At 39.2% G+C, this 19,527-nt stretch overlaps 1 protein-coding gene across 1 annotated transcript; it reads left to right on the forward strand.

Moving 5' to 3' along the window:
- Nucleotides 1–4,826: 4,826 nt before the first annotated feature.
- On the forward strand, nt 4,827–13,723 carry sypl2b (synaptophysin-like 2b). Its single transcript, XM_017468961.3, has 6 exons — nt 4,827–4,981; nt 5,176–5,250; nt 6,850–6,971; nt 7,094–7,301; nt 11,244–11,435; nt 12,551–13,723. Exons 2-6 carry the CDS (start codon nt 5,182–5,184, stop codon nt 12,671–12,673), a joined length of 714 nt encoding a protein of 237 aa, XP_017324450.1. The 5' UTR covers nt 4,827–4,981; nt 5,176–5,181; the 3' UTR covers nt 12,674–13,723.
- The last annotated feature ends 5,804 nt before the right edge of the window (nt 13,724–19,527 follow it).

Raw genomic sequence — 19,527 nt, forward strand, 5'->3', positions numbered from 1 at the left:
TGAAAGTATCTATGCACCTTGCAAAGACCTCGCGCTGATTGGTTGATGTGGCGAACGACTCGGTTATGATTGGTGCGTACGTTTGTGCTCATGTTTGCATGAGCTCTGTCGGGTTTGGTTGAGATGTCGGTACTGAGCGCCGCATTCATTTGAATAACCACACAGACAAGAATCCTGGTGCTCCGACAACATCCGGGCATCTGACAACAGCAACAACAACGTAACAATTAACCAGGATGGATCTATCTACCCACCTAAAATATATTTAAATTTAAAAAATAAAGTGTTACTATAACTTGTACTTTTTGTAGTAGATGCCCAAAAATACTGTTCATTTGAACTGGCACTGTACCGTTTGTAAAACCTGACAAAATAATCAATGGTCTGTACTTTTTTTCCACACATGCACTTCGGCGTGTGGAGATATGGGTCGGAAATCGAACCGTTAACCCTACAACTAGGGGACAACCCGCTCTACCACCTGAGCCACAGCCGCCTCAAAACCTGTTTTAATCATTACTGTTGAACATTTGAATTGATTATGGAACCATTGGTCTACTAACAATTCATAAAGACATGTGGTATACACTTGCATGTGTGATCTTATAATAATAATAAGAAGAAGAAGAATACTGTCTAATTTGATATCTATACAAGTAAATTATTAGGTAAAGAGATGACACGTTACATTGATTCGGTCCTGTCTTCAGTAAAAAACAAAAAGCAACACACTATGAAGAAGTTTTTTATTTGTTGTTTGTGTAATCTTGAGATCATGTGAACCTCACGTGCCACAATTATTGAATATCCCCTAAAATTCAACAAAATGTAACTAAAGCATGTACCCACTTTCCTTTTTTATGTTCACACCAGTATTTGGACTGACTTAAGCAGTCATCCATGACTTAACAGGTGTATAAATATTAGGTGCAAATAATCAATAATTTGTATAAATCGTCCCAATTTGTTACACTTAAAGCTTTCAATTCAGCAAATAGACTTACTATTATTCATTCACTGGAGTAACCAATAGTTATCAGAGTGGGGAAAGTGTGTATATTTTCGGTGTCCATTATCAAAATAACAGCACCAAAAAACGATGTCTATCCTCAAGCTATTATTACACATGTGCATTTATTCTAATTATCATATTGCCCAAGGTGCACGATGGCTTAGTGATTAGCATGTTCACCTCACTAACCCAGGGTTGAGGTTGATTCCCACTGCCACCCTATGTCCTCCCGGTGGGGGGCTTCCTCTCCCAGTCCCAAGAAATGCATGGCAGACTGATTGGCATGTCCAAAGTGTGTGAATGTGTATGTGGTTGTGCCCTGTGATGGATTGGCACCCTGTCTAGGGTGTACCCCGCCCTCTGCCTGATGCTCCCTGGGATAGGCTCAAGGTTTTCCATTACCCACAAAGATAAGCAGTATAGAAAATGGATGGATGGATCATGTTGCCCACTTCAAAATGTATGTGTGTACTTGTTTGTTTCTTCTTGGCCCTGAGTTATGCAACCCCCAGAGTCAAGCCAGAGTTCACAACTGGTTGCCCACATCTCCCTATAATCTTCTTTTCATTTAGCATTGTGTCTTGTGAAAAGTTTTCAAACACAGCATTCCTCAAAATACTCCATATAATGAAGAACAGACGTGTGAATAATATACTTTGAAATAGTAGGCTACACTCTCACATGTTCTGTTTATTTCATGCAAATAATTGTATGAGGTACAGTGAGTACTGGAAGTAAAAAGAAGTAAATGTGCCAAACAGAAAAACTGCTAATCTAATCAAAAAATGTAAATAAGAAAATAAACATTTTGTTCAGCTCAATGTACCACTATCAAACTACTCTTATCTCTGTAATGTCTTCTTGTATAAGAAGTTTGTATGTGATGCTTATTTATTTGTTACTTACTTTCTATTTGACTCTGTGTAACGACCATGAGTTTGAGAAAAACACTACATAAATTAAACGTATTGCAACCAATACCATCAAACTAAACCTTCACAGATCTTTTATTTGTGTTTTAACTGTGCATCTTGTGTGTCAGATGCCATTGGTGATTAGATTGTGTGTACTCATGTGATTTGCGGGCAGGCTCCGTAGCATTGGATATCTCATGACTGCAATCATGTGATAACTGCATAATAGGAATCATTGTGTGCTTGCCACTACAAAGCATGTGTTCCAAAGCTTCAGAGAACTTATCTAGACTTATCTAGGCTGTGAAACTGGAACTGTGAGGATCCAAGTGTCCAGTAAACATTTCATAGTTGGTAAATGCTATCAGAGGCATACAGTGATGAAAAGATGATCCAAAGACAAAATATGATTGATCGAGTTCAAAGGCAAAACACAAAAGGCAGCCACAAATAGCTGTGAAACACAGCTCAGCCTACTAAGTAAATAGGCAAGACAAGTTAATGTTGCAGAAACAGGAGTTTATATGTAACCCAGAACCTGAATTGTAACTATGACAATCAAACTAGACCTGAGAGATCTGATGGCAAGTGTTGCAGAGTGTAGATGGGACAAACCAGAGATCTAAGCTTCAGACGAGGATTTCACAAATAAAAGCAGATTATCTGCACAGCAAGAACATCCTGTGCTGAAAAAAAGGGCCATCAACATTGGATGTTCTTGCTGTGTAGATAATTTGCTTTTATTTGTGAAATCCTCGTCTGTAGCTTAGAGCTCTGGTTGAGTCTTGATAGTGATACACTATGGTGTTTGTAAAGATCAGACTTATATTATAATATGTCATATGAAGAATACTAAACAAATTCCTCGAAAGAGGATCTTTTGAGATATACGTGTATCACTAGGTTTGTAGGACATGTATGAAGATGGTTGCCCCATACCTCTATTTCAGTCTGGCTCTTCACCCCTCTTCATCCAAATAGATTTACACAAACAAAGAGAAGACGATATGCAGGATTTGACTTTTCTTTTCATTTGTCCAGAGCACTTTGTTTTTCTCGTAGTGTATTGTCTATACTGTCATTTCAATATAGAAGGCAAAAACTATTCTGACGGTCTTTACACACATGAAAGGTTTCCATTAACCATCATGAGTGCAAGCTGCATATATTTAATGTACTGTAAACAAGAAATAAATCCCATGGTATGCATCCATCCATCTTCAACCGCTTATCCTTCCTTCAAGGTCACGGGGAAACATGGAGCCTATCCCAGGGAGCATGGGGCACAAGGCGGGGTACACCGTGGACAGGGGGCCAATCCATCGCAGGGCACAATCACATACACTACTCACACTTTGGACATGGCAATCAGCCTACCATGCATGTCTTTGGACTGGGGGAGGAAACCGGAGTACCCTGAGGAAACCCTCGCAGCACAGGGAGATATAATATAATAATCTATAATAGGTAGTATACAGTGGGAATCAAACCCCTAACCCTGGAGGTGTGAGGCAAACATACTAACCACTAAGCCATGGTATGCATTGCAGCTTGTTATTTTATTAGAACATCAGAAACACATATCACTGTACAGGTACATCTCAGAAAATTTGAATATCGTGGAAAAGTACTTTTTACCTGTAATTTAATTTAAAAAGTAGAACTTTCATATATTATAGATTTGTTACACAAAAAGTGAAATATTTCAAGCCTTTTTTAGTTTTAATCTTGATGATTTCAGCTTATAGCTCATGGAAATCAAAAATCCAGTATCTCAAAATATTAGAATAAAGAATTTATAATACAGAAATGTCGACCTGAGAAGAGCTCTAATCAGATAATTAACTCAAACACCTGCAAAGGTTTCCTGAGCCTTTAATCTCTCAGTCTGGTTCAATACACAACCACAATCACTGGGAAGATGAAAATAAATTTTGTATTTTATTTGGAAATCAAGGTCCCAGAGTCTGGAGGAAGAGTGGAGAGGCACAGAATCCAAGTTGCTTGATGTCCAGTGTGAAGTTTCCACAGTCAGTGATGATTTGGGGGGCCATTTCATCTGCTGATGTTGGTCGAGAGTCAATGCAGCATCTACCAGGAGATTTTAGAGCACTTCATACTTCCATCTGCTGACAAGCTTTATGGAGATGCTGACTTCCTTTTCCAGCAGGACTTGGTACCTGCCCACAGTGCCAAAACTACTAGTAACTGGTTTGCTGATCATGGTATTACTGTGCTTGATTGGCCAGCCAACTCGCCTGACCTGAACCCCATAGAGAATCTATGAGAGACACCAGACCCAACAATACAGACGAGCTGAAGGCCGCTATCAAAGCAACCTGGGCTTCCATAACACCTCAGCAGTGCCACAGGCTGATTGCCTCCATACCACGCCGCACTGATGCAGTAATTTCTGTAAAAGGAGCCCTGACCAAGTATTGAGTGCATAAATTAACAGACTTTTCAGAAGGTCAACATTTCTGTATTATAAATTCTTTAGTCTAATATTTTGAGATACTGGATTTTTGATTTTCATGAGCTGTAAGTCGTAATCATCAAGATTAAAACAAAAAAAATTAATTCACTTTATGTGTAATGAATCTAGAAAATATGAAAGTTCCACCTTTTGAATTAAATTACGGGGGAAAAAACGAACTTTTCCACGATATTCTCACTTTTTGAGATGCACCTGTATGTTTTTTATTTATTTTAATTTTTTTTAAGTGCCCATTAAATAGCTTGTGAACCGTGTTTTGATTCCGTATGTTGCGGTATATCCTTTTGAAACCGGAAGTAACATAGCAGCCTTGTCGAAGGACTTGAATAATTTCCACAACGGCCAATCGCATTCGAGACGCGCCACGTCTCGCGCCGCCTCTTGAGCCTTTACTTTTTTCCTCACTCGTCCATCCCTAGATCGCGACGTCATGACTCACGTGACCACCACTGTGCCAAAAGTGAAAAAAAGTTTAAAAAAAAAAAAAAAGAAAAGAAAAAAAGAAAAGAAAAAATAAGTGACAACTTTTCAAGCATCTGATCCATCAGCGGTGTGGAGGTATTGGGTTTTCTTAATTAATCCCTTCTAATAAACTAACAGTGTGTAATATGGAGAATGTTAGGCAGGCATGTAGCTACTAAGAACAGTGTGGGGGGGAAAGTATTCACATCCTAGACGCAGAACAGTTCATCTTTTCCTAGATAAAGTTGAGTGAAGTGGCTAATTCAGTTGATTGTCCATTTCTCTTTCAGAAAATAATGTCAGCTTTCTTGTTAGATATCAGACCTTTGAAAGAGCCGCTGGGATTTATACGAGTCCTAGAATGGGTAAGTTGCAAATTTTCACAAGATTTCGTTGCTGGAATAAAGATGGCTTAGATAGTGATATGATATTGTTGTCTTATCGTCAAATCAAGTATAAACTCTGATGTTGTACTTTACTGTTGTGGAGCTCAGGATTTGTTAGGAAATAACGTTGTTATGTAAAAAATAAAATAATAATAATTAAAAAAAAAAAAGCTACAGTAATTATTTGACTTACTTAAAGAAAACGTGTAGTTCAAGCCATATGAGATTGAAGTCGAATTAATGGATGAAAAATAGTGCCTAATGCAGGCAGTGAAACACACAGTGTGTTTTTAGACATACTCAAACAAAGGTAAATGTATTGCACTGTCAAAGTGCACTTTAAAAGTACAATGATTTTCAAATAAATAAAGCTCAGTCACAGTAAAGAGTGTTATGAATTCTTTGCATTACACCCAAGACTGCATCTGCGTACAGTAAAACCTGTATTGCACAACTCTTCCCCACAATCCCCAGCGTCGTTATAAACTCTACACTCTTACAGTGATTATACGCATCCTGCTAGACCTAGTGTATGGATTGTAATTCAGCACTGGGATTGTGCTGTGTATTCGTCTCTTTCTTTAGGCCTGAGTTACTGTTTCTTTACACCTTCAGGAAATGATGTGCATTACTTTCTCTATATGTCTGTGGTGTTTATTGAACACGCCCTGTTTTTGGAAATGCTCTTGTCATACACAGCGAACGCAAACGAGTTACAAATGTCAGATCTTATTGTGATACTTCCCTTTTTTTCTTTTCTTTTTTTTTGTGTTACATTTGATCGTGTTTCTAGTCTAGTTAGTTGATTTGTTCACTCCATGGGAAAGGTGTTTGCTTTTATTTGGTGGAAATGTTCTATCTTTACATGAAAGTAGATGTGGTATTTCCTTCAGATACATTACACTCTGAGCTAACTGCCACACAGGCGGAAAATCTTAACATCATTATACGTATACACATGTATGCTACGAGGAAATTCTCTTCTTTGCATATCCTAGCTTGGAAGAATCAGAGGATTGAGTGAATATGGTGCCTAGGGAGTAGGTTAAGAGCCATGCTAAATGGTTTTTCAACCCTTAACCTTTCAATCGATAGCTCAGAGACTTAACCACCATAGCACTGGTACCTTCGAAACCACTGCTTCCCTGGTGAATACACCAGCCTTGCTCAGTGTACATTACATTCTTAGACCCAGGCACAATAGATGTTAATTCCACATTTATGAGGTTTTGAAGGACATACTGATGACTTTAAAACCCCCAAGCTTCCTGTGTGGAAGGATGCCATTGAAGGGAGGAAATAATTAAGCCTTCATTTGAGAGTGAATGAGGCCTTCATATTGTCCCTAAGGTATTCTTCTTAATGACTAAAGATTCAACAGAATCCCCATGCAATTTCCACCCTCGTTTCTACTTACTAAGTGTTGACTCCACTGTGGAACTATGACATATAATCATTACATATCAGTCATTTGACTACTTTTGACCAAAGGCATTTGTCCAATTTCAGTGGCTTCTTTTTTTATGTTGTGACATGTGCTGCTCTTACTGTGTTTGTTTTTGTGCACCGTGTCCTCAGGCATTTTCCATCTTTGCATTTGCGTCGACTGGTCATTATTCCGGCACCACAAGCTTTAATATCCAATGTCAAGGGAATGCTTCTATCCATGAGACCAACATCTCCTTCGGATACCCTTTTAGGTAAATGTTATTAAACATTATTACATTTTTGTACTGCACACTACCAGGTATTTTGAATATATTCAGTTGGCCTTATCTTTATTTTGGAAAATACAAACCCCACTTTGTCTTGTTTCACACAGACTTAATCAAGTTGGGTTTGATGTGCCAACCTGCGAAGTCAACAGAACAACAGAAATGAAGAAGTACTATCTGGTTGGAGATCATTCATCTTCAGCTGAGTTCTTTGTTGCAGTTGGAGTCCTGGCCTTCCTGTACTGTACTGGCATACTTGTGGTGTATGTTGGCTACCAGCATGTATACCGCGAGTCAAACCGTGGCCCTGTGATTGTGAGTCTGCTTTAGCGTATTAAGCACTTTATGAACTGAAATCTGCACTAGGCTTGACTTTAGTCATTTTAAATTTATATCAAACTAATTTGATGGTGACAGAATGTTGCTTTTGGGTAAGAGTAATAGTTTCCATTCTTTGTTTTGTACAATATGTGGGGTTTTTTGTTTCTAGTGTACATTGCAGTTGAAAGTAAAACTTGGGTTAAATGAGTAGGTCTATTTATAACCAGTGGCACACTTCCTGTTTATAATTTATCAGCGAGCAATTGCAATGTGCCTATCAAAAAGTGAACAATATGTGGCATTATAAAAGAAGCACACATTAGTTTCAGGTCAAGTGACCTGATGGAGTTGCTTGTTGTTCAAACCTCTGGGCAACTAATGTTGCAGTAGAAGTTCTCACTTATGTGTAAATGAAGAAGTAGAAGGGTGTGTTTTGTAGACAGCAGGTGCAAGAGGTGACGGAACAGATAGAGGCATTTGAGAACTAGCTATACAATCACCGTCCACTTTATTAGGAACACCTGTACACCTGCACGTTCGTACAATTATCAAGTCAGCCAAGCAGAGTGCATACAATTCTGCACATACAGGTCAAAAGCTTCAGTTAATGTTCACATCATAAATCAGAAAGGTGGAAATGTGACCTTGGTGACTTTAATCATGGCATGGTTGTTGAAGCAAGACAGGCTGGTTTGATCATTTCAGAAACTGCTGATCTCCTGGCATTTTCATGCACAACAGTCTTTTTATACAGAATTGTGTGAAAAATCCAGTGAGCAGCAATTCTGTAAGGGATATCTTTGTTAATGAGAATGGTCAGATTGGTTCAAGCTGATTGGATGGTTACTGTAACTCAAATAACCACTCTGCAGTGTGCAGAAAATGGTGTGATGTGCCATAAGTGTGTGGCAAACTAACTAACAAGCAAAAAATCCTCCCAGAATACACAACATGTTGAACTTTGAGGTGGATGGACTATCATCCAATCATCCAAGAAGTGGAATCTGAGTCTACAGTGGACACAGGTTCAGAGATACTGGTGGGGGAGGGTGTGAATGAATATGCATGTAGATCTCAGGCTGTATGTCACCACCCTTTCATCTGAGAAACCAAAAACTCTAACTTAAACACTAAACTACATTATATGGCCAAAAGTATGTGGGCACCTGACCATCACACCTGTATGAGCTTGTTGGACCTCCTGTTCACATCGACATTCCAGTTCATCCCCAAAGTGTTCAGTGGGGTTGAGGTCAGGGCTCTGTGTAGACCAGTGGAGTTCCTCCACACCAAACTTGTCAAACCTTGTCTTCAAACCTCGCTTTGTGCACAGGGGCACAGTCACTCTAGAACAGGAAAGAGCCTTCCCCAAACTGTTGCCACAAAAAAGCATACAATTGTCTAAAGTTTCTTTGTATGCTATTGCATCAACATGACCAGTGGAACTAAGGGGCCGATCCAAACCCTGAAAAACAGTCCCACACCATTATAACTCCTTCACCAGACTTTACTATTTCCATTATGCATTCTGGTAGGCAGCGTTCTCCTGGTGTCCACCAAACACAGATTCAGCCGTCAGACTGCTAGATAGTGAAGCGTGATTCATCACTCCAGAGAAGACGTTTCCACTGCTCTAGAGTCCACTGATGGTGTGCTTTACACCACTCCAGCTTGGTATTACACATAGTGATCTTAGACTTGTGTGCAGCTGCTCCGCCATGGAAACCTATTGCATGAAGCTCCTATTGCACAGCTCTTGTGGTGATGTTGCTTCTAGAAGCAGTTTGGAACTACAGTTGCAAGAAAAAGTATGTGAACCTTTTGGAATTTCATGGTTTTCTGCATAAATTTGTCATAAAATGTGATCTGATCTTCATCTAATCGAGGGTATTGGCAAATATAATGTGTCTAAAATGATAACACAAAAAAAATTCTGATCTTTCATGTCTTTATTGAGAACAACCAAAAAAACCTCATAGTGCTTGTGGAAAAAGTTTGTGAACCCTTGCGTTAATGACCTCAAAAAAGCTTTTCTTTTTCTTTTTTTTTTGGCACACCTGGAGTCCCGTTAAGAAAATGAGTTTGGAGGTGTGGACTACAGCTTCTTTGACTGATAAAAACCCCTCAAACTTTTGGAGTTTGCTCTGCACAAGAAACACATGCTTATGTGAGCCATGCCTCGCCAAAAAGAGCTTTCAGAGGATCTACGATCAAGAATTGTTGATTTACATAAAGCTGGCAAGGGTCACAAAGTGATTTCAAAGACTTTAGAAATTCACCAGTCTACAGTTAGGCAAACATTTTACAAATGGAGACACTTTGGAACTGTTGCTACTCTACAAAGAAGTGGGCGCCCAGTCAAAATGACACCAAGAGCACATCGAAGACTCATCATTGAGGTAAAGAAACAACCCCGAATGACAGCCAAAGATTTGAAGGCATCATTGGAACTGGCTAACATCTCTGTTCATGAGTCTACAATACGTAAACATTGAACAAGCAGGGTATCTACAGCAGGACACCACGAAGGAAGCCACTGCTTACTAAAAAGAACATTGCTGCATGCCTGAAGTTTGCAAAAGAGCACATTGACACTCCACAGCGGTATTGGTAAAATGTTTTGTGGACTGATGAAACTAAGATTGAACTATTTTGAAAAACCACACAGCACTACATCTGGCGTAGAAAGGGCATGGCATATCATCATGAAAACATCATCCCAACCGTACAGTATAGTGGAGGAAACATCATGATTTGGGCCTGCTTTGCTGAATCAGGGCCTGGCCAGCTTGCAATCATTGAGGGGAAGATGAATTCCCAAGTATATCATTCTTCAGGATAATGTAAGAATGTCTGTACGCCAGCTGAAACTGTGTAGAAGTTGGGTGATGCAACTTCTACACAGTTTCAGCTGACGTACAGACATTCTTACATTCTTACTGTAAGTTGGGTGATGCAACAGGATAATCGCCCAAAACAACGGGGCAAGTCCACAACAGAATGGCTTCAGAAAAACAAAATTCGCCTTTTGGAGGGGCCGAGTCAGAGCCCAGACCTCAACCCAATAAAGATGCTATGGAATGACTTGAAGAACGCCATACACATGAGACGTCCAAAGAATATGACGGAGCTAAAGCAGTTCTGCCAGGAAGAATGGGCTAAAATTCCTCCTGAATGATGGTCAGGTCTCATCCACAGATACAGGAAGCGCCTGGTTGAGGTTATTACTGTCAAGGGGGGTCAGCCTGTTATTAATTCTAAGGGTTCACTTACTTTTTCCACTGCCATGTTGAATGTTGAATGAATATGTTCAATAAAGACATGAGGGATCAGAATTTATTTTATGTTATTATTTTAGGCACATTTTATTTGTCAATACCCTTGACTTAGATGAAGATCAGATCACATTTTATGACACATTTATTCAGAAAACCATGAAATTCCAAAAGGTTCATATAGTTTTTCTTGTCACTGTATGTAGTGAGTGATGCACATAGAATAGGTTATTTTTAAGCACTACAGGCTTCAGCACTCGGCAGCCCCACTCTGTGTTTGCATGGTCTATTACTTTGTGGCAATTATAGCATTTACCGTTGACTGGGGCAGATCTAGCAGGGGCAGAAATTTCACAAACTGACTTGTGGCAAGGGTGGCCTCCTATAACGGTGCCATGCTAAAAGTCACTGAGCTTTTCAGTATGACTCATTTTACTGCCAGTGTTTGTCTATGGAGATTGCATGGCTATGTGCTTGATTCTATACACCTGTGACTGAAACATCTGGACTCAATAATTAGGAGGGGTGTCCTTATACTTTTGACCATACAGTGTAAGTTACAGGTAGATGTTCATGTAAAACCATGCAGATTATATGCTTACAGCAATCATTAGTGTTATCTTAGATGAATGACCACTTAAACCCTACCTTGATTCCACAGGATCTGCTAATAACTGGAATCTTCACATTCTTGTGGCTGTTGGCTTCTTCTGCCTGGGGAAAAGGCCTGACTGATGTGAAATGGACTACAAGTCCAACAAAACTTCTTTCTTTAATCAATGTCTGTAAGATCCCCACAAACAAGTGCACAGCGGGCGCCCTTCCTACTTTAGGCCCCCTCAATTCTTCAGTGGTAAGACTACTTTGAGTACTTTAGGTAGTGTGATGTCATAAACTTCTGATTTTTTTACTCTGTATTTGTGGCACCTGCTAAGTAGATATGAAGTAAAAAAAAATAATGTGATTTTTTTTGTCTGTGTTTTATAAGGCATTTTAGGTATAACTGTTTCTCAAAATCTAGTTGTAATTGTGATTGAGTATGCAAGCAACAACAGGGATTTTTAGCCAATAATCATACTTGCCACCTATATATGTTTTTAGACAGGAAGATATTTAACTTTAACCATAAAGCGCATGGATTGGTTTTATGAAGCTACTAGGATTGTAAATATTGTGGGTATAACTGAAATTTAATGCTTTGTTAACTAAGAAACATGGCTAGTATTGACTTAGCCAGCCTGTTCTGTTTAGTGTTAATTGATACTGATGTCAGGTTTGGAGATAATTGCTATGTAAAATGCTGTACCTACTGTATATTTACAGTAATTACTTATATAATTGGTTTTAACATCAGCCCCTTTCAGACTCGGTATTAACATCCATCTCAGGTGATCAGATCACAAGTGGACAGCATGCATCTCAAATGTGCTTCCAATGACCAGGTGTGGTCTCATTTTGTCAGTAGCTGGGTTGCCAAATCTGCCAAAAGGAACCCAAGTCACTTCAAAATTAGCACCAAAATTACTAGCTAATACCAAACAAAAACACTGAAGTTGAACTTTATAAAACCTTTGTAAATTCTTTATATTTTGCTACAATTTAACCTGTTTCCTGCCATGAAAATAGTCATAGTAGCTGGCATGGCTTAGTGGTTAGCACGTTCGCCTCACACCGCCAGGGTTGTGGGTTCGATTCCTGCGGCTCTGTGTGTGGAGTTTGCACGTTCTACCCGTGCTGCGAGTAGCACCCGTTTCCTCCGGGTAATCTGGTTTCCTCCTCCAGTCCAAAGACATGCGTGGTAGGTTGATTGGCATGTCCAAAGTGTCTGTAGTGTGCCCGATGCTCCCTGGGATAGGCTCCAGGTTCCCCGTGACCCTGAAAAGGAGTAAGCGGTAGAAGATGGATGGATGGATGTGATTCAACTGTAAAAACATCTGTCACTTAAGAACTTTTTTGCTCCTTTTCTAGATTTCTGGGTTTCTTAATCTCATCTTATGGGCGGGAAACTGCTGGTTCATCTTTAAGGAGACACACTTCCATACACAGGCCGGTCCTTCAGCCACTCAGCAAGAAGCAACAAGGCAGCCTTGACAAAAGAGTAGGAGAAAAGGCTGTGCCTACATTATGCGTTGTAGTTCAGACAGTTGTGGTTTAGTGACTAAACTTCCTGTGTGACATTACAACTCACAGGAAGCATGGTTTTGTTCTACAAAGTCTTTGTGCAGTACACTCACTTCAAACTATTTCACTGCCATATAACTACTCTAAATTACTCAGTCAATCTCAAGGAATCAAGTGTGAGTAAATGTATATGTATAATCACGCATATGACTCAAATGTGCATCAGAAAGATAGACACACTTTACACACACGCCATATTGAATACATGGTTCATGGATGAAAAAGAATGAATGTGAAGCCTGATATTTAGTGACTGGTGTAACCTTCTTTATTGACAGCAACTTCAGCCTAGTGCTTTCTGTCAATGCAGATCAGTTCTGTGCTGTTCTGTATTTTGATCTTTTTCTTTTCACAAAACTTTATGCATTTCACAAAAAAATTCAATAAATCATCGTATTTGGGGATTTAGATCACAAAAACCCCTGACATGAAATTTTCCAAGTTCTTAAAAGACAGGAGATGACGGGGAATCATGAAATGAGCTTTAGTTGCTGATAGATTGTTTGGGGACAGCTGTCGCAGAAACACACAATATGAATTACAGTATGAATTTGTGCTGAATACATTTTTTATTTTATTTTTATTTTAGTTTTTCCTACAGGTCTTTCATGATATGAACCATTTCTTACTTAACATTTATTGTTTTTTGTTTTTTTTAATGAGGTCACAAGATTCAAAGTGCTTTATTTTTATTTTTTATTTTTTATAAAGTTTCCAAAAATACTTTGTAATAACTCATTACATTACTTTGTAATGCAGTACCAATTACATTTCTTTATCCATCATCTCAAGCAAAGTTATTGCTTTGCTATGTATTTTGATGAATATTTGTCCCCCATTAATGCCTTTGTACAATTAGGTGTCCATCCATTACCCAGGAAAATTAAACAGTGTTTCGTTCAGTTGTTATGCATGTGTGATATCCAAATGTGTCTTAACAAATAAAATTTTTGTTTTGTATTGCATTGTAAGAGCAAATTTATTTCATTATGTGGTTAGGAATCTTGTTAAAACGAAAGCAAAAATGATTCATACTGTTTTTCTGTGAAATTGACGGTTAAGTTTTGTGAGGATTGAAGGAACATTCCACAATGAAGCACATTAAATATGTCTATATTGACATATTTGTGATGTGCTTAGTGATTCTGGTGGTAATTTGTTGGTTGATGCTGTATTTTTTTTATATTCCTATGACAATTTAGTGCTTGTGTGCTGTGGTAAGTACTTCTCCAAGATTATTACTAATAGCAAAATCTGGCAGCAAAAAAACTGGCAGCAAAAATTAGTGGTTAGTGGTGTATTACATACAGAAATGACCCATCCATGGAATGCTAAATTCTTTTAGAAAAATGAATGAAATGTTCTGTTATTTTGCAAATAATGTCAACAACGTGTGCCCTGGATCCAACTTTCTCCTTTAAACAGATATTAGTCTCTGTAGCACGGTTGTCAATATCGTAAACAGCTCATTAGAATCAGATTGCTTTCCAGACCCACTTAAAATGGCTACTACAAGACCACTACTCAACAACTACACAACTTGTACTCTTCCATCACATGTAATTACAGTCAAAATTCCAGTGTGCCCTTCTTTGCAAAATTATAGAGAAAATTGTACATAAACAGCCAAGTGATTTTCTCCTAAATAAAATCGGTGAAACATTTCAGTCAGGCTTTAGACTAGATCAAAGTACAAAGCCTTGCATAATTATTCACTCCCCTTGAACCTTTCTACCTTCTAGTGTTACAACCTGAATGAAAATTAGCTTAATTAGATTTTTACCTTTGGATTTACACAATATGCCTAATGGTCAAAAGTGCAAAATCATTTTATTGTGATACAAGGTTAATTAAACACTCAAGCAAAAAAAAAACAACAACCCAGACATTTGTTGCATAAGCGTCCACTCCACTGGGTCAATACTTGGTAAAACCATTTACAGCTGCAAGCATCTATCAGTTTTGCACATGTGGATCCTTAACAGCATAAGCTTGCCACATATACTTGATTAGATTGAAGTCTGGGCTTTGACTGGGTCATTCTAACACACTTATATTCTTGGTTTTGAACCACTCTTACTGTATGTAGCTTTGGGTCACTGTCCTGTTGGAAAGTGAACCCCCATCCTAGTCTCTTGCAGACTAGAACAGGTTTTCTTCTAGGATTGCCCCGTATTTAGCTCAATCTCTCAACTCTGACCAGTCCATGCTGATAAAAAAACATCCCCACAATATGATGCTACCACAGCCATGCTTCACTGTGGGCGTTCAATTTTGGACTCCTCAGAAGAGAGAACCTTCAACATCCCCAGCCTCTTGGCTGCTTCTCTGACTAATCCCCCCCTTATCCACACACTGACTTTTGGTGGACCTTCTCCTCTAGGCAGAGTCTCAGTTATGCCATAACTAAACCTTGACTGATTCTTTTCTAGAACTTGTTTTGCCCCAGACTTGTTTTGAGAACTACTTTGTTTGTTCATGGTCCTGTTTGTAAGTTCTTTAACAAACTCTGAGGCCTTCCAGAAACTTGTATTTACATATAAAGGTCACATGACATTTTAATTGCTTACAGGACTCCAATCAACTAATTATGGGACTTCAGATTTTACGTTTTAAATTTGTAAATAGTTTTGCAATCTACATTTACTTTTCTTCTACTTCAGCATTATGGGATATTTTCTGTAGATTCATGACGGATAATCCTAATTAAGTCCATTTCATTTGCAGTTTGTAATGTTACAAAATTTGGAAAAGTTCAGGGGTGTCACAGATTAGTTGGAGATGGAAGCAAGTACAGATAATTTATTATGTAGAGTGCAAACAAAACAACCAAAAAAACAAGAACCATAAACATGAGCAGTGGATATGAGGCAAGAAACATACAGATTATAAGTGATACTGAGGCACACACGACAAATGACAATTACAACAGAAGCTTGACTATGAAACACTGAAAGACTGGAGAGTGCTGCTAACAAGGCATAAGAAGACATAGGTGAGAGTGATTAGTGAGACGTGACATGCTGGAGCTGATTGGTAGTGTAGTTCTGCGCATATTGGCGCTGCCATGACAGAACATCCCCTTAACGCATGTCTCCCGAAGCACAAAATATAGTCAAGCAGGGGTCGTGGACAGCCAGGCAAGATGTCTCTTAGCTTATAAGGGCCCTTAGGCTGACAGGGTTCATTGGGCGTGATACCATTAGCATAGCTGGCAGGAGACATGATGTCCTCTACAATGCAGTGAGGTGGAGCAATCTCCTCTGCATAGCTAAGGGGTGGTGCAACATCTAAGGCAGTGCACAAGAATGAAGTGATGGCCATCACAAAACCAATATGGGGAGCAACATTCTCTATGAGTCCAGAGGGGGAAGTGACATCCTGCATGAAGCCAGAGGGGGCAGTGACATTCTCTATGAAGAGGGGGGGGCGAGGTATACAGTGAAGCAGGGGAGAGGAGCCACGTCCTCAGCGGAGCAAGAAGGCAGAGCGACATCCTTAGCAAAGAAGAAAGGCACATTGACATCTGAAGTGGAGCTGTGTGGTGTAGTGACGTTCGAGGTGTAGCAGGGAGACAAAGTGACGCCTATAGTGAGGCTGTGAGTCGTAATGGTGTACTCTGTGGGGCAGAGGGGTAGAAGGATGTCCTTAGTGGAGCAAGGAGACAGAGCCACATCGTCAGTGTAGCAAGGAGACACAGTGGCGTCCTCAGCACAGCAAGGAGGTAGAGCAATTTCTTCAGCAGAGCAAGGAGGAATATATATATATATATATATATATATATATATATATATATATATAAATATATATATATATATATATATATATATATATATATATACACATACACACATACATATATATATATATATATATATATATATATATATATATATATATATATATATATATATATATTCCTACTTTCTTTGGAATGTCCATGGAATAAAATAAAATATTAGATGCCTCGAGTGTACCTTCTGCCAACTCTGCCATCATTTACACATTTGAATGGCCATGTAATACAAATCAATGTGATAACATGAAATTAAAAAAAAAACCTTATATGGCCATGGGTATTGTATCAACTCAGGACAGCTTCATTTGCTGCTATTGTCAAGCAAATGTTTGATGGCATACACAGCAGCGCTGCACCTTCACACACTCACTGAGAGTAGGCGAATTGTTGAGAGGCAGGAATTTGGCCAATAGTTGCTTCAAGCCTTTTATAATCAATCAGTTGGTGTGCGAGAAGGTGGGAATTACAGAGAAAGGTTAAAGCAATGCAAACATGCGCACACATGATGCAGTATTGGACCATAAGCATATCATAATGAAACTAAAGCCGAATCCTGGACATTTTCTCAAATTTAGAAATCCCAGCCGGACGCTTTTTTAAGGTCAGAGAAAGAGGACATGTCTGGGAAAAAGAGGATGTATGGTCACCCTAACAAAAGCATCTCAGAGAGCAATTTGTGTTCATTTCTACCAAATTAACTTTGCACCAGGAGGTTACTCATGTGAGCCACGTCTGGCAAGAGAGAACCAGAACTATAATCAAGCTGCTATCTATATTGCGTTATGTCAAAAGATTTCATTGGGTTTTAAATGGAAAAAAATGTAATCCTGATAGTATTCCCATTTTTCATAAAATGTACCTGTAATCTGATTGCTTTGTTTTTTGACATAACTATAACAGACTACATTTATCAGTTTCTTGTATCCTGATTACGTAACGCTGCTAAATGTATTCCGTTACTCCATAAGCCTGCTAACAAGCCATAACGAGACAATGTAATAGAGATTAGTGAGACATGTGACATACTGGGGCTGATGGGTAGTGTAGTTCTGTGCCAATTAGCGCTGCTGAGAATACCATTCTCCTTCCCTGGTCCATTGTCTTTGAAATGATGCTTCTCTAATTTGTACAGTCAGTTGCGGATTTCATTTCCTGCAACTTGTCATGTGCCCTGCTAAGGCAATTTATCACACAAGAGCATTCCACCATATTGACTTAAATTTGTAGGGCAAAGTTGAACTATTTTGATACATAAGACCCAAGTGTCCATGAGGTCCACAGCACTATTATGCTTCTGACTAATTGTGAAGATCTTGACATACCTGAACAGACGCACACTGCAATGATTTTGGAACACCAACAAATGTAACAAAGAGTCCGATCTCTCCTGGACAGGGGTGCAATTGAAACTGCACACCCTGTCCAATCAAGTTCCTTATTCAGAAGTAGGATGGAAATTTTGACCCAATTCTAGATTTAAGAGTGTTGAACTGGTTCTTTAAGACCATACCTTATACTACGGGTGACATATAATTCAAGCTGTGCAGATCTATCCCTAGATACTCACTTTGGACATGTCCAACATGTTTGAACACATTACAGTGCTTTGTCTCACAGTGAATTAAAATAAAGCTGCCTAACACTGAAGCAAGCCACACAATAAATCAGCATGAAACTAGATTCAGAACACTAGCCACCCTTTCTCTCCAATATGTGGCAAATAGTATTATGATGTTTAAATACATTCAGCCAGGCTACCATGTGGGGTAGGAGCTTCTGTTGAGAATGCTAGGACTGATAATGTCAACCACAGCAATGGTTCCTCTAGACTTGATGAAGCAACCATTCTTTCTCAGCCTATAATTGGAACCCAAACAACACAGACAAGCTTGTTAGAGACAGGACTTTCCTAACAAAATCAGAGAGAGATAATCACCATGGACATTTCCCTTACAGGTAGTGTGGTGCTACAGAGGTGTAAGGTCAGAACAGACATTTATTGTCATTATATCCATATACAAGTATACAGTAGAACCAAATAATATTCTCTAGCTGGAATCATTGTTCTCACCACATTTTGGCTTGCTCAAACCTTGTGATGATCAACATCTCCTCAAGTAGGCCCATTCTATAGGGCTGTACAATTCTGTAAAGGAGCTTTAGCTGAATGTCTTCACCACTGCCAAGTAGCCAACTGTTCCAACTGTGGTTCTCTCTGGCAGAACTGGACAGCCCCCTTGCACAGTATGTGCTACCCCATGAATGGCCTCACCATAAGCCTTTTCTCCATTACAGCTGATTGCACAGAATTCAGCAGCTATGCCACAAGATCCTGCTCATTGATTGGTTGGCAAGACCACATCTTCAACTAATGCTTTTGTTATTGGAACACCCTGGAAGCTTCCTCCCTGAGCAGCTCTTCAGTCCCAAATGGACAGAGAGATTTGCCATCAACTAGGTCACTTGTGGATCTGACCCCTCAGAGACCCGCTTTCAGGAAGGCCACCAAGAGCATATGAGGCCCCAGAGAGATGACTACTGTTTAGGTTTTTAAAGACAATTTTACTTAGGAGTTTTGCTTATTTCTTAGGAGTTGGCCAAGAGCACACCAGGCCTTGCATTTGTTCACCTCTGCTGGAGCCCACCGACCAGCATCATTTTAAGTTTGCCTAATTCCTAGCTGATTGTTAAGCCCTTAACAATTTGGTCAGGTGTGATGGAGTTAAAAAGCCTTGAAATTTTGATGGGTTGTAGGTCATTTTCTCATTTTTCAACAGTCAAAGCTGGTAATCTGCTTTAAAACTCAACACACGACCATCACAGGGTGAACAAATCTTCACAATGCAGCCCAGAAGGATAAGTGTGTGTGTGTGTGTGTGCATATAGAGTATGCGACTGAGAGAATGCACTACATTGTGTATATATTCATGCATGTGGTGGATGACTGCCTGAATATAAACATAGA

Source organism: Ictalurus punctatus, chromosome 5, assembly GCF_001660625.3.
Source record: "Ictalurus punctatus breed USDA103 chromosome 5, Coco_2.0, whole genome shotgun sequence".
NCBI classification, from domain to species: Eukaryota; Metazoa; Chordata; class Actinopteri; order Siluriformes; family Ictaluridae; genus Ictalurus; species Ictalurus punctatus.

What these genes read in the sequence shown, in the direction of transcription:
- sypl2b (XM_017468961.3), top strand. Translation starts at nt 5,182, where the DNA reads ATGTCAGCTTTCTTGTTAGATATCAGACCTTTGAAAGAGCCGCTGGGA. An exon ending in TTATACGAGTCCTAGAATGG is followed by an intron (nt 5,251 to 6,849) that starts GTAAGTTGCAAA and finishes CCGTGTCCTCAG; the next exon opens with GCATTTTCCATCTTTGCATT. An exon ending in TCCTTCGGATACCCTTTTAG is followed by an intron (nt 6,972 to 7,093) that starts GTAAATGTTATT and finishes TGTTTCACACAG; the next exon opens with ACTTAATCAAGTTGGGTTTG.